At 32.6% G+C, this 15785-nt stretch overlaps 2 protein-coding genes across 4 annotated transcripts in view; both read left to right on the top strand.

Moving 5' to 3' along the window:
- The window catches only part of LOC136027274 (uncharacterized), a 65897-nt gene that overhangs the window by 17795 nt on the left and 32317 nt on the right, over positions 1 to 15785 (top strand). The gene's annotated exons all lie outside the window — the stretch shown is intronic.
- LOC136027716 (zinc finger protein 235-like) lies at positions 2120 to 3025 on the top strand. The gene has a single exon (XM_065705169.1). It carries the CDS (start codon positions 2120 to 2122, stop codon positions 3023 to 3025), a length of 906 nt encoding a protein of 301 aa, XP_065561241.1.

The following is a 15785-nucleotide window of genomic DNA, read 5'->3' as shown; positions in this document are numbered from 1 at the left end:
CGAAAACAGTTAGAGACGTCAGAAATGACTTTTGATTTTACATCAGAAATTTATAACGACACTTTAGTTATTATAGAAGATTTGTGCGTACGTATGGCAAACAAACCTCTTCAGGATTTGGGAATGCCTTCACCTAACCGTATCGCTGCTGTTTCGACATGTGTAGAATTGGATCGTGAACAAAGTTACAGTACGAGTGATCTATTGTCGTATGTACAAAATAACATTTACAAGTTAACGTCGGAACAAAAAGACATTTATGATACGATAGACTCAATTTCAGGACGTATACAACTACCTGCTGATTTCTGTAATTTAGTGACGTCCAAAAATGAATTGATTGAAAAAGTATTTCCGAATATTCTAAAAAATTATAAAAATGATAAATGGCTAAGTGAAAGAGCGATTCTCGCACCCAAAAATATAGACGTCCACGAAATCAACAATATTGTTTTGACCAAGATTCGAGACCAGGCAGTCCTTTACAAGTCAGTCGACACAGTTTTGGAACCAAATGAAGCGGTTAATTATCTATCTGAATTTTTAAATTCCATAGATCCTTCAGGGTTTCCACCACACGTGCTACAACTAAAAATAGGCGTACCAATAATACTTTTAAGAAATATCAACCCACCAAAGCTTTGCAATGGCACGCGACTTGCCGTAAAAAAAAAATTAATACGGCTCTCTACTAACAGCAATGATGTCGACTCAAAAGTTTGATGATCTGTTTTGTTGAAAAAAAAAATTCCATGAATTCACTCGAAGGAAGCTAAAAAAGCCAGCAAACTAGCATTTTTTTCCGGTTTGTCCTCTAGGCATATTTTTTGATAATCAAAAGAAGCGTCTGTATAAAACACCTTTTATACAATAGTTGACACTATTGCAATACTATAACGCATTTTTCTTTTAAATTAAAAATCTGACGTTATTCACATGCTTTTTTTTCAAAATTAATGCTCTAAAGTATGGTCTGCCAAAGAGTGTACCTCCTCTCATTATCCACCAAAATATTACCCTACTGCACCGGTGTAACCTGCACGCCCCTCGTTGGGAATCACGGGCTAAAGTGAGAAAATCTAAAATTAAATAAACGAATTTTTTAAATAAATTAAAATTGTGTCAAGACTTTTGTATTTAAACGGGTCTGATAGTTTTCTAAGAGAAACGGGGACGGAGGTATTAATAAACAATTGATGATCAAGTAAATCAATTAATTGAACTATTATGTTAAAAAAAGTGTATTGTTCTCCTGAACAGTGAGAACATTTCATGGCTTAACCCAGATTCAAAATGTGTCTACTTTGATAAGCCCAGCTTAAGATCAGAGGCCAAATCTATTGAAAATAATACCACAGGGAATCCACCTTTTACATATTTCCTATTGCAAGTGATTTCTCATTGGCACCATTGAGTTAACATGAGATTATCGACATTCACTAGAGGAGTTATACCTTTCCCCTTCAATTAAAATATTGAAAATAAAAAAGTATACAAAATAATGTGAAGATTTTTTCTTGGTGAAAATTTTTCATTTCTAAGTCAGTGCAGTAAAACTGTTATCTACAAAAGCTACAAAATTTGATTATTTTATTTCTAAAAGGGACTTACAAAAATAAGGAGAAAATACATTTTGCATAAGGAACTTCATGGAGGCAAAATTATTAATGAGAAAGTTATGAAATTAGACAGTTTAAATGATTTTCAGAGAATGGTGGTGGGGAGGTGACGGAAATATATATCCACAATTCCACCTTTTTTTCAGAAATATATTCTTTGGTTCTACCATGTTTTCTACCATCGGTTCTCATTTATATTTGTATGCTTTTTATTTTTATTTTTTACATGACTATTAATTAGTTGACTAATTGACTTCGGTCCTTATATGACTTTATTGCAATATTATCATGCGATTTTAATATGACGTCATTGCAACCTCCATGTAGAATTTTATATTTGCAAGTGACGTCATTATTTGAGCATCAAAATAGTGTGATAAATATGACGTCATCTTTACTATATAAATCGGAATCCCGATGGTGTGTGGTTCAGTTATTGATTGTATTTGATAAAGCACAAAGCAATGTTTAAAACAACCTTAAAACATAGAGAATATGAAATGGAGACATCCTCAGTGATGGAAGATGGCGAAGGAAATAGCGACAGAAGTCCACTTCATTCAGCAGCGTTAGGTGGACGGTCACAAACAGTTGAATGTCTTTTAAGGTCTCGTGCGAATGTTTATGCAAGGAATATTGATGGCGATAGTCCACTTCATTTAGCAGCTTCAAGTAGACACTCAAAAAGAGTTGTGAAATGTCTTTTAATGTCTGGTACTGATGCTAATCTACCAAACAAAAATGGTGAAAGTCCACTACATTTAGAAGCTAAAAATGGACACGCAAAAACAGCTGAATATCTTTTAAAGTCTGAAGCAGATGTTAATATAAGAAACAATCATGGTGAAAGTCCACTTCATTTAGCAGCTTCGTATAGACACCCAAAAACTGTTGAATGTCTTTTAAAGTTTGGTGCTGATGCTAATCTACCAAACAATATAATCTACCATATAAGAGCCCACACTGATGACAAACCATATGAATGTGAAGAAGAGAGAATACACACTGGTAAAAAACTACATGAATGTGACGCGTGTGAAAAGAAATTTCCTTGGAAGTGTAGATTGGCCACGCATATGAGAACCCACACTGGTGAAACACCATATGAATGTTATATGTGCAAAAAGAAGCTTTCTTCGAAGTGTCGTTTGGGTCTGCACATGAGAACGCATAGTGGAGAAAAATCCTATAAATCTGAAGCTTGCAAAAAGAAATTTTCGATCAAGAACGATTTGACTAGCCATATAAGAGCCCACACTGATGACAAACCATATGAATATGAAGAAGAGAGAATACACACTGGTAAAAAAATACATAAATGTGACTATTATGGGTGTACGAATCCGAGCTTACTGTTGAAATACTGTATGTTTTATGGTGATGGTGTTTATGGTGATGGTATGTGAAGTTTGCAATTTAAAAGTGATACTGGGGATCAGCCCTACTCGTTTCTGTGGTGATTTCTGCTTCTTTTTTTTCAATCAAAATTCAGTATTTTATTCATTTAAATTTTTGTCGGTTTTAAGTTTCAAATAAATTTCATAATTGGAACTTTACACGTCTTTTGTTTAAATATAGCTCCGCTTTTATTATATTTTTTATATAATTACTCAATAACATCTATGAGGCAGAAAAATAGGCTAAACTTTGACAAAGTGGGTGACATCCCCCCCCCAAAAAAAAATCAAGTGATCTTGTCACTGACTACTGTTCTGCTTAGTAAAGGATGAACCCCGACACACATTCCCTATAGTAGGAACATTTTGTACTTGTTTAGGGAGCAATAGGCGCTTTTCAAAAATAAAAGGTTATGCAATGGATTACGCAAGCAAAATAAATGAAAAAAAAACTATATTTGACAATTAACAGAAATATAGTTAGTTTTAACTGTTAATTGCCATATGGTATTGTTACACATTGTTATTCAGGTTGATTATCCATCTTTGTTTATTTCATGGTTTAGTTTTTTTCTTTCGTTTCAAGTGAAAATTTGAGGTTCATTTGGCCTCAGACCCAACATTATCCCATATTTTCAACTTGAGAACCAGGGAGGAAAGTGTCTTTTCCCCAGTCTATCAAAAACGCTTTTGCACTCAAAGTCCCTAAAGAAATAATAAAGGTTCATATAATAAATGAACCTCAAATCTTGACTTGGAGTGAGTAGATGGAGTGATGGTAGAGAGGGTCAGGAAAACATCGAAACCAAAAATATGCTGGTTTTTTAGGTTTCAAAAGGGAAACTAGATTTTAACAGAGCATGTTTATTCATAAAAATACCATGAAAACAAATTGAGGATAACATTACAGTAAAATGTTACGTTAATGTCCTTAAGATAGTCCTTGGCGCCCTAGGAGCATCTTAAACATAGCCCATGGACAAAGATTCATTTGAAAAATCCAAAAATATTCCATGGAAGATTTAGATTTGTGCAATTCTAATTTGATCTTATTATTTTGTATGGAAAGGGACAGTAAGATTTTTTTTTTTTTTTTTTTTTTTTTTTTTTTTTTTTTTTTTTTTTTTTTATGTGATTGTGCTGTAGAATAATTTCTACAAAAAGGTGAGGATTGAGTAAGGGAGACGTCCGCCTCATATGTAGAATAATTTCTACTTGTTTTAATTTTTAATACTGCTCCTTACTTTTAAGTCGAAAGACTATTTTTTGATTTCCCACCCTTTGTGAAATCATGCCAAGAAATCCCTTTTCATTCCCCTGGGAACGTCTCCCCCCATGAACCCTCCCGCCTAAAAAACATGTACATATCCTAGAAATTACTTCGTATATGAAAGAGGCTGCTTCCTCATCAATGCCCCGCTCTTTACGCTGAAGTTTTTTACTGTTTGAAAAAGAAGAATTGAGAGAAAGAGTCAAACTTTAGCGTAAAGAACGGGGCGCTGATGAGGAAGCAGCCTCTTTCATATACGAATTAATTTCTGTGCGTTTTAAGTTTTAATGTCGCTTCTTACTTTCAGTTAAAAAAACTTGTTTTTTTTTATTTAATAGCCTATAGAAACTATGGGCAAATTACATAACTTACAGCCTTTTCCTTAGGGACTATTGGGGCCAATACCATTTCAAAAGGTATTATCCCGAAGTTACAGTTAAAACACCTTTTAGCTATACTGTCTCAAAAAGTTCCCCCCCCCAAAAAAAAAAAAAAATTAAACGTAAGAAAATTAAAAAGGTTAATCAAAAGCAAAGAGGAGGTAAGCCAAAACTTATGATTTATCCTGCACCTCCTATTGAAGGAGGGGGAAAAAACTCTCAGCTTATTCCAGAGAAATCTTAATATGATAAGACAATAGCATAAAAATTGTTCTCTTCAATGATAATTGAAACACTGTAATTAGGAATGGAACTAAAAACAATTAACTAAGTCATTAAAATAACTAGTAATCATTAATTACCACATTTTAAACATTAAATCTTGTTATATGCTTGTTGAACTTTGTCAAAAATTGTATTACAACACTAAATCCTGGGTTATGATCACTGGGTCTCTCATAGATTCCGTTAAAGAATAAATCTTATTTTTTTACTTATATTGCTCCCAACATGCAGGTAGGATTCAACAGGCTAGAACAGAGTATTTTGTAAGATAGTATATTAGGGTAGAGTCTCTCTCTCCATTTTACGGCATAGATCAATAGTTATGCTTAATAGACTTTAACTAGATAAGTTTGTACAGTCTATTTCTGACTAAATTCTTGAAATGTGTTTGCCTCCTACATTACCAAAACTCTCTTCCTTGTTATCTACACCATTTTCCTAATCAACCGTCCTTTTGGATTATTATTAAAAAGCAATTCCATTTATTTTGAGGGGTATCTAATTTGTCAAAAAAAAAGGAAAAAAGCTGAGTTTTCTGAAAAGTGTGAAAAAATTTGCAAGAATCCCCCCCCCATCTTGGTAAGTGAATCTCAGAACTATATTTGTCTCAAAACTTCAGTGTTGTTTTTGCGAGGAAGGTTCTTTAGATTAACCAGATTCAAAGACCAATGAGGGGAGGAAAAGAAGCCTAGTTACATCCGATAAAAGAAAATTTTAAAGTATTAATTTTTAACTAAAACAAACCTAATTAAACTGACCATGTTTATTTACGATTGGGCCTATAGTTTACTGTATTTCAAAAGTGTTAAGCAATGATTAAGCACTGAATACTTACTGCTTTAGTGGAATTAAATAAATAAAATAATATGAATGATAACAAAATAATATGAAAAATAATATAAATAATATTTATAGTATTATATATATATATATATATATATATATATATATATATATATATATATATATATATATATATATATATATATATCTATATATATAAAAATAAGTTGTCTGTGTGTGGATCTGTGGATCAGGTGACGTCATGTTTGTCCGCATATGACGTCTGAATTATTTCACACTAATACAAAAGAAGAAAAAACTAAAAAAGGTAAAAACTACAAAAAAAACTAAAAAGAAAAAAAAACTAAAAAAGCTAAAAAACTAAAAAAAGGTAAAAATCTAATAACTAAAAAATAAATGAAAAAAATAAAAAAGGCAAAAACTAAAAAAAAAAAAAAACTAATAAAAAAACTAAAAAAGCTAAAAAACTAAAAAAACTAAAAAAAACTAAAAAAAACTAAAAAAAGGTAAAAAACTAAAAAAAAACTAAAAACTAAAAAAGAAAAAAACTAAAAAAAAGGAAAAAACTGAAAAATAAAAGAGAAAAAGAAAACTAAAAAAATATGAATAAATATATATAAAAATAAGTTGTTTGTGGGTTATGTCTGTCTGTCTGTCTGTCGAGTGACGTCGTGTTTGTCCGCATATGACGTCTGAATTATTTCACACTAATACAAAAGAAGAAAAAAAACTAAAAAAGGTAAAAACTACAAAAAAAACTAAAAAGAAAAAAAACTAAAAAAGCTAAAAAACTAAAAAAAACTAAAAAAAGGTAAAAAACTAAAAACTAAAAAAAACTAAAAAAAGGCAAAAACTAAAAAAAAACTAAAAACTAATAAAAAAACTAAAAAAGCTAAAAAACTAAAAAAACTAAAAAACTAAATAAAGGTAAAAAACAAAAAAAAACTAAAAACTAAAAAAGAAAAAACTAAAAAAAAGGAAAAAACTGAAAAATAAGAGAAAAAGAAAACTAAAAAAATATTAATAAATATAAAAAAGTAAAAAAATGGTAAAAACTACAAAAAAACTAAAAACTAATAAAAAAACTAAAAAATCTAAAAATCTAAATAAACTAAAAAAGAAAAAAAAGAAAAAAGGAAAAACAAAACTAAAAAACGAATGTATATACAGACCGGGACACCGGGATACAAATGACGACCGGGACACGGGGAATATAAATGACGACCGGGACACAGGGACACAACTACAATGGGGACGCCGGGGGGCACAGGGGGATATAAATGACGACCGGGACACCGGGACACAAGGAATATAAATGACGCCCGGGACACTCAAAGAGAAATCACAGACTGGAACACCGGGACACAAATGACGACCGGGACACAGGGAATATAAATGACGGCCGGGACACAGGGACATAGCTACAAAGGGGACGCCGGGGTGCACAGGGGGATATATAAATGACGATGGCGACTCAGGGAATGGTCGGACTTCGTCATTCCAATATCCTTAGAGCCTTTTGGCAATTAAATACAATTATCATTTTTCACACTCTTTACATAATTTTTCATTCTCTACAATTTTCACAACTCTATCACCATCAACAGCTACTTTGGCAAGTTTCTCTATCAGATTTTCTTCAACCAAAATAGAACCACCACTAACACCATCTACATTATTTTCGTGAGCTTTGTCCTTTTGAAGTTGGTCTTTTGGTCTTTTTCTCAGGCCCTTTATTAGGTGTGTTTGTTACTTAAAATTGGGATTTGCTCACCAGCACTGTGCACAATAGGTTTTTGAACTTCTTAAACTTTGTTTCCCTTATTCACTACACCACTCACAGATATTTTTGAACTACATTCAACTGAAGGAGGCTAAGGGAGCACCTGTTCAAAAGTAGGTTCACTCACTGTTGTCAAAGTTTATGACTGAGGTACATGACCATCCATTTTATTGACATTTACCTTTTGGCATTTGGCATGTTGCACTTTCACATTGTTTTGTACAACATGCACAGGTGAGACAACAGAACTGGAGGATATTTATGTGAAATCTGCCAATTATTTGTGCTGAAACCGTTGAGTCTGAGATGGATGAATGGGAATTTGTGACATTGGACTTTGGTGTGAAGTCCCTACACTCAAAGTAACAGAGGCAGGAGATAGTGTCTAAGATCCTGGAGACTCATTGGGGCTTAAGACCTCACTTGCTGCATTATCTGAAAGGTCAAATTAGATAATTAAAAAAAAACGTCTGTTCTAACAAATCCAAAATGTTGCCAAGAAAATGCTGTCTTTTCTGTGAAAAATCAGTTTTTCATTTTCTATACTTTTTCAACACTAGAAGAAAAAACTGCATTTAAGCAGCATCAGATTAGGAATAGACCTTTAATATAAAACAAGACATGTTACTGATGGTTTTGACACAACTTGGCAAATTTTCTAAAATGAACAGAAAATAACATGTTACGAATTGTCCACATCCTTCTCTAGCTTCATTATATTTTCTGCTAATATTGCCATATATTGATAGATCTATTTATCAAAAGGTGGTGATTTCGAAGAATCCCTTGTAATCTATATATATAAAAATAAGTTGTCTGTGGATCTGTGGATCTGTGGATCAGGTGACGTCATGTTTCGGCTGACGTCATGAAATTAGTTGCCATCATTTTTGCTTTGAAGGTGACGTCATTCAAGTTATATAAGACATATGTTCGCGTAGAATTCTATTAATGTTTAAGTTTACAATGACTGATGAAGATGCTCAAAGAGTCTATGCCAAAAAACTTGCTGCTGATAGAGAAAGTCAGAAAAGAAAGCGTGCCGAGGAATCAAAAGAACAGCAAGGAAACAGGCTTGAGGCTAAAGAACGCAAAACCGCGCAGTTAGATGAAGATCCACCTGGACAGCGAGAGTCAAAACATATTAAAACTGAAAATGATAGCGATGATGATTGGGTTTGGGATTTTGACTTGGAAAAGGTCATCAATGACTACCAGATTTTAGTTAAAAAAACAAAGGTTCGGCGATATGTATTTCATAGTGAAGCTGAAAAATAAAGAAGAAAAAGAAAACTGAAAAAAGAAAAAAGAGAAATTACAGACTGGGATACCGGTACACAAATGACGACCGGGACACAGGGAATATAAATGACGACCAGGACACAGGTATTTAAGAATATCGTTCAAAGACAAATTTATAATTGTAAGAAGACCGTTGAAAGAGAAATTTCTAATTGTAAAATGACTGAAAAACCTACAATGGCAACGGTACCACCATCGAAGTAGATAACCAGTGGGTTTACGGCCAACCTACCATCTTCAAAGATACCACGATAGGAAGACTCTACACCGTTCACCCCAATCAACATGAATGCTTCTTTCTACGCCTGCTTTTGGTGAATGTACCCGGTCCGACATCCTTTGAGTATTTTAGAACTGTAAACGGTACTATACATGACACTTACCGTAGTGCATGCCAAGCTCTGAATTTATTGGAGAATGACCAACACTGGGATAACTGCATCAATGACGCGTGCGAAACGTCAACCCCAAGTCAAAGTCGTACACTTGCTCTCCATCAGCTCCTACAGAGTTATGGGAAAAATATAAATCAAAAATGTCCGAAGATATACTCCATCGAAAACAGTTAGAGACGTCAGAAATGATTTTTGATTTTACATCAGAAATTTATAACGACACTTTAGTTATTATAGAAGATTTGTGCGTACGTATGGCAAACAAACCTCTTCAGGATTTGGGAATGCCTTCACCTAACCGTATCGCTGCTGTTTCGACATGTGTAGAATTGGATCGTGAACAAAGTTACAGTACGAGTGATCTATTGTCGTATGTACAAAATAACATTTACAAGTTAACGTCGGAACAAAAAGACATTTATGATACGATAGACTCAATTTCAGGACGTATACAACTACCTGCTGATTTCTGTAATTTAGTGACGTCCAAAAATGAATTGATTGAAAAAGTATTTCCGAATATTCTAAAAAATTATAAAAATGATAAATGGCTAAGTGAAAGAGCGATTCTCGCACCCAAAAATATAGACGTCCACGAAATCAACAATATTGTTTTGACCAAGATTCGAGACCAGGCAGTCCTTTACAAGTCAGTCGACACAGTTTTGGAACCAAATGAAGCGGTTAATTATCTATCTGAATTTTTAAATTCCATAGATCCTTCAGGGTTTCCACCACACGTGCTACAACTAAAAATAGGCGTACCAATAATACTTTTAAGAAATATCAACCCACCAAAGCTTTGCAATGGCACGCGACTTGCCGTAAAAAAAAAATTAATACGGCTCTCCACTAACAGCAATGATGTCGACTCAAAAGTTTGATGATCTGTTTTGTTGAAAAAAAAAATTCCATGAATTCACTCGAAGGAAGCTAAAAAAGCCAGCAAACTAGCATTTTTTTCCGGTTTGTCCTCTAGGCATATTTTTTGATAATCAAAAGAAGCGTCTGTATAAAACACCTTTTATACAATAGTTGACACTATTGCAATACTATAACGCATTTTTCTTTTAAATTAAAAATCTGACGTTATTCACATGCTTTTTTTTCAAAATTAATGCTCTAAAGTATGGTCTGCCAAAGAGTGTACCTCCTCTCATTATCCACCAAAATATTACCCTACTGCACCGGTGTAACCTGCACGCCCCTCGTTGGGAATCACGGGCTAAAGTGAGAAAATCTAAAATTAAATAAACGAATTTTTTAAATAAATTAAAATTGTGTCAAGACTTTTGTATTTAAACGGGTCTGATAGTTTTCTAAGAGAAACGGGGACGGAGGTATTAATAAACAATTGATGATCAAGTAAATCAATTAATTGAACTATTATGTTAAAAAAAGTGTATTGTTCTCCTGAACAGTGAGAACATTTCATGGCTTAACCCAGATTCAAAATGTGTCTACTTTGATAAGCCCAGCTTAAGATCAGAGGCCAAATCTATTGAAAATAATACCACAGGGAATCCACCTTTTACATATTTCCTATTGCAAGTGATTTCTCATTGGCACCATTGAGTTAACATGAGATTATCGACATTCACTAGAGGAGTTATACCTTTCCCCTTCAATTAAAATATTGAAAATAAAAAAGTATACAAAATAATGTGAAGATTTTTTCTTGGTGAAAATTTTTCATTTCTAAGTCAGTGCAGTAAAACTGTTATCTACAAAAGCTACAAAATTTGATTATTTTATTTCTAAAAGGGACTTACAAAAATAAGGAGAAAATACATTTTGCATAAGGAACTTCATGGAGGCAAAATTATTAATGAGAAAGTTATGAAATTAGACAGTTTAAATGATTTTCAGAGAATGGTGGTGGGGAGGTGACGGAAATATATATCCACAATTCCACCTTTTTTTCAGAAATATATTCTTTGGTTCTACCATGTTTTCTACCATCGGTTCTCATTTATATTTGTATGCTTTTTATTTTTATTTTTTACATGACTATTAATTAGTTGACTAATTGACTTTGCTCCTTATATGACTTTATTGCAATATTATCATGCGATTTTAATATGACGTCATTGCAACCTCCATGTAGAATTTTATATTTGCAAGTGACGTCATTATTTGAGCATCAAAATAGTGTGATAAATATGACGTCATCTTTACTATATAAATCGGAATCCCGATGGTGTGTGGTTCAGTTATTGATTGTATTTGATAAAGCACAAAGCAATGTTTAAAACAACCTTAAAACATAGAGAATATGAAATGGAGACATCCTCAGTGATGGAAGATGGCGAAGGAAATAGCGACAGAAGTCCACTTCATTCAGCAGCGTTAGGTGGACGGTCACAAACAGTTGAATGTCTTTTAAGGTCTCGTGCGAATGTTTATGCAAGGAATATTGATGGCGATAGTCCACTTCATTTAGCAGCTTCAAGTAGACACTCAAAAAGAGTTGTGAAATGTCTTTTAATGTCTGGTACTGATGCTAATCTACCAAACAAAAATGGTGAAAGTCCACTACATTTAGAAGCTAAAAATGGACACGCAAAAACAGCTGAATATCTTTTAAAGTCTGAAGCAGATGTTAATATAAGAAACAATCATGGTGAAAGTCCACTTCATTTAGCAGCTTCGTATAGACACCCAAAAACTGTTGAATGTCTTTTAAAGTTTGGTGCTGATGCTAATCTACCAAACAATATAATCTACCATATAAGAGCCCACACTGATGACAAACCATATGAATGTGAAGAAGAGAGAATACACACTGGTAAAAAACTACATGAATGTGACGCGTGTGAAAAGAAATTTCCTTGGAAGTGTAGATTGGCCACGCATATGAGAACCCACACTGGTGAAACACCATATGAATGTTATATGTGCAAAAAGAAGCTTTCTTCGAAGTGTCGTTTGGGTCTGCACATGAGAACGCATAGTGGAGAAAAACCCTATAAATCTGAAGCTTGCAAAAAGAAATTTTCGATCAAGAACGATTTGACTAGCCATATAAGAGCCCACACTGATGACAAACCATATGAATATGAAGAAGAGAGAATACACACTGGTAAAAAACTACATAAATGTGACTATTATGGGTGTGCGAATCCGACCTTACTGTTGAAATACTGTATTAATGCAAAAAGAAATTCGTTTGGGTAGTGTCTTTAAACGAGCATATGAGAATGCACACTGGTGAAAATCTACATGAATGTGAAGTTTGCAATTTAAAAGTGATACTGGGGATCAGCCCTACTCGTTTCTGTGGTGATTTCTGCTTCTTTTTTTTCAATCAAAATTCAGTATTTTATTCATTTAAATTTTTGTCGGTTTTAAGTTTCAAATAAATTTCATAATTGGAACTTTACACGTCTTTTGTTTAAATATAGCTCCGCTTTTATTATATTTTTTATATAATTACTCAATAACATCTATGAGGCAGAAAAATAGGCTAAACTTTGACAAAGTGGGTGACATCCCCCCCCCCCAAAAAAAATCAAGTGATCTTGTCACTGACTACTGTTCTGCTTAGTAAAGGATGAACCCCGACACACATTCCCTATAGTAGGAACATTTTGTACTTGTTTAGGGAGCAATAGGCGCTTTTCAAAAATAAAAGGTTATGCAATGGATTACGCAAGCAAAATAAATGAAAAAAAAACTATATTTGACAATTAACAGAAATATAGTTAGTTTTAACTGTTAATTGCCATATGGTATTGTTACACATTGTTATTCAGGTTGATTATCCATCTTTGTTTATTTCATGGTTTAGTTTTTTTCTTTCGTTTCAAGTGAAAATTTGAGGTTCATTTGGCCTCAGACCCAACATTATCCCATATTTTCAACTTGAGAACCAGGGAGGAAAGTGTCTTTTCCCCAGTCTATCAAAAACGCTTTTGCACTCAAAGTCCCTAAAGAAATAATAAAGGTTCATATAATAAATGAACCTCAAATCTTGACTTGGAGTGAGTAGATGGAGTGATGGTAGAGAGGGTCAGGAAAACATCGAAACCAAAAATATGCTGGTTTTTTAGGTTTCAAAAGGGAAACTAGATTTTAACAGAGCATGTTTATTCATAAAAATACCATGAAAACAAATTGAGGATAACATTACAGTAAAATGTTACGTTAATGTCCTTAAGATAGTCCTTGGCGCCCTAGGAGCATCTTAAACATAGCCCATGGACAAAGATTCATTTGAAAAATCCAAAAATATTCCATGGAAGATTTAGATTTGTGCAATTCTAATTTGATCTTATTATTTTGTATGGAAAGGGACAGTAAGATTTTTTTTTTTTTTTTTTTTTTTTTTTTTTTTTTTTTTTTTTTTTTTTTAATGTGATTGTGCTGTAGAATAATTTCTACAAAAAGGTGAGGATTGAGTAAGGGAGACGTCCGCCTCATATGTAGAATAATTTCTACTTGTTTTAATTTTTAATACTGCTCCTTACTTTTAAGTCGAAAGACTATTTTTTGATTTCCCACCCTTTGTGAAATCATGCCAAGAAATCCCTTTTCATTCCCCTGGGAACGTCTCCCCCCATGAACCCTTCCGCCTAAAAAACATGTGCATATCCTAGAAATTACTTCGTATATGAAAGAGGCTGCTTCCTCATCAACGCCCCGCTCTTTACGCTAAAGTTTTTTACTGTTTGAAAAAGAAGAATTGAGAGAAAGAGTCAAACTTTAGCGTAAAGAACGGGGCGCTGATGAGGAAGCAGCCTCTTTCATATACGAATTAATTTCTGTGCGTTTTAAGTTTTAATGTCGCTTCTTACTTTCAGTTAAAAAAACTTGTTTTTTTTATTTAATAGCCTATAGAAACTATGGGCAAATTACATAACTTACAGCCTTTTCCTTAGGGACTATTGGGGCCAATACCATTTCAAAAGGTATTATCCCGAAGTTACAGTTAAAAAACCTTTTAGCTATACTGTCTCAAAAAGTTCCCCCCCCCCAAAAAAAAAAAAAAATTAAACGTAAGAAAATTAAAAAGGTTAATCAAAAGCAAAGAGGAGGTAAGCCAAAACTTATGATTTATCCTGCACCTCCTATTGAGGTAGGGGGAAAAACTCTCAGCTTATTCCAGAGAAATCTTAATATGATAAGACAATAGCATACAAATTGTTCTCTTCAATGATAATTGAAACACTGTAATTAGGAATGGAACTAAAAACAATTAACTAAGTCATTAAAATAACTAGTAATCATTAATTACCACATTTTAAACATTAAATCTTGTTATATGCTTGTTGAACTGTGTCAAAAATTGTATTACAACACTAAATCCTGGGTTATGATCACTGGGTCTCTCATAGATTCCGTTAAAGAATAAATCTTATTTTTTTACTTATATTGCTCCCAACATGCAGGTAGGATTCAACAGGCTAGAACAGAGTATTTTGTAAGATAGTATATTAGGGTAGAGTCTCTCTCTCCATTTTACGGCATAGATCAATAGTTATGCTTAATAGACTTTAACTAGATAAGTTTGTACAGTCTATTTCTGACTAAATTCTTGAAATGTGTTTGCCTCCTACATTACCAAAACTCTCTTCCTTGCTATCTACACCATTTTCCTAATCAACCGTCCTTTTGGATTATTATTAAAAAGCAATTCCATTTATTTTGAGGGGTATCTAATTTGTCAAAAAAAAGGAAAAAAGCTGAGTTTTCTGAAAAGTGTGAAAAAATTTGCAAGAATCCCCCCCCCCATCTTGGTAAGTGAATCTCAGAACTATATTTGTCTCAAAACTTCAGTGTTGTTTTTGCGAGGAAGGTTCTTTAGATTAACCAGATTCAAAGACCAATGAGGGGAGGAAAAGAAGCCTAGGTACATCCGATAAAAGAAAATTTTTAAGTATTACTTTTAAACTAAAACAAACCTAATTAAACTGACCATGTTTATTTACGATTAGGCCATAGTTTACTGTATTTCAAAAGTGTTAAGCAATGATTAAGCACTGAATACTTACTGCTTTAGTGGAATAAAATAAATAAAATAATATGAATGATAACAAAATAATATGAAAAATAATATAAATGATATTTATAGTATTATATATATATATATATATATATATATATATATATATATATATATATATATATATATATATATATATATATATATATATATATATATATATATATATATATATATATATATATATATATATATATATATATATATATATATATATATATAATCTAAATAAACAATATTTTAATAAATTAATATAAAAGGTTGAATAAAAGTGATAAAATAACTAGTTTTACAAAGTAAAAACTACTCATAAAACCAAAAAAAAATTACCTCGGGCAATAGTTTGCTGAGGTTGATAGTTGACTTCGTCATTCCAATATCCTTAGAGCCTTTTGGCAATTAAATACAATTATCATTTTTCACACTCTTTACATGATTTTTCATTCTCTACAATTTTCACAACTCTATCACCATCAACAGCTACTTTGCCAAGTTTCTCTATCAGATTTTCTTCAACCAAAATAGAACCACCACTAACACCATCTA

This window comes from Artemia franciscana, chromosome 5 (genome assembly GCF_032884065.1).
Source record: "Artemia franciscana chromosome 5, ASM3288406v1, whole genome shotgun sequence".
In the NCBI taxonomy this organism is placed as follows: Eukaryota; Metazoa; Arthropoda; class Branchiopoda; order Anostraca; family Artemiidae; genus Artemia; species Artemia franciscana.
Note: the sequence above shows the minus strand (reverse complement) of the source record. Positions and strands in the feature narration are given on the sequence as shown.

What these genes read in the sequence shown, in the direction of transcription:
- LOC136027716 (XM_065705169.1), top strand. Translation starts at nt 2,120, where the DNA reads ATGGAGACATCCTCAGTGATGGAAGATGGCGAAGGAAATAGCGACAGA.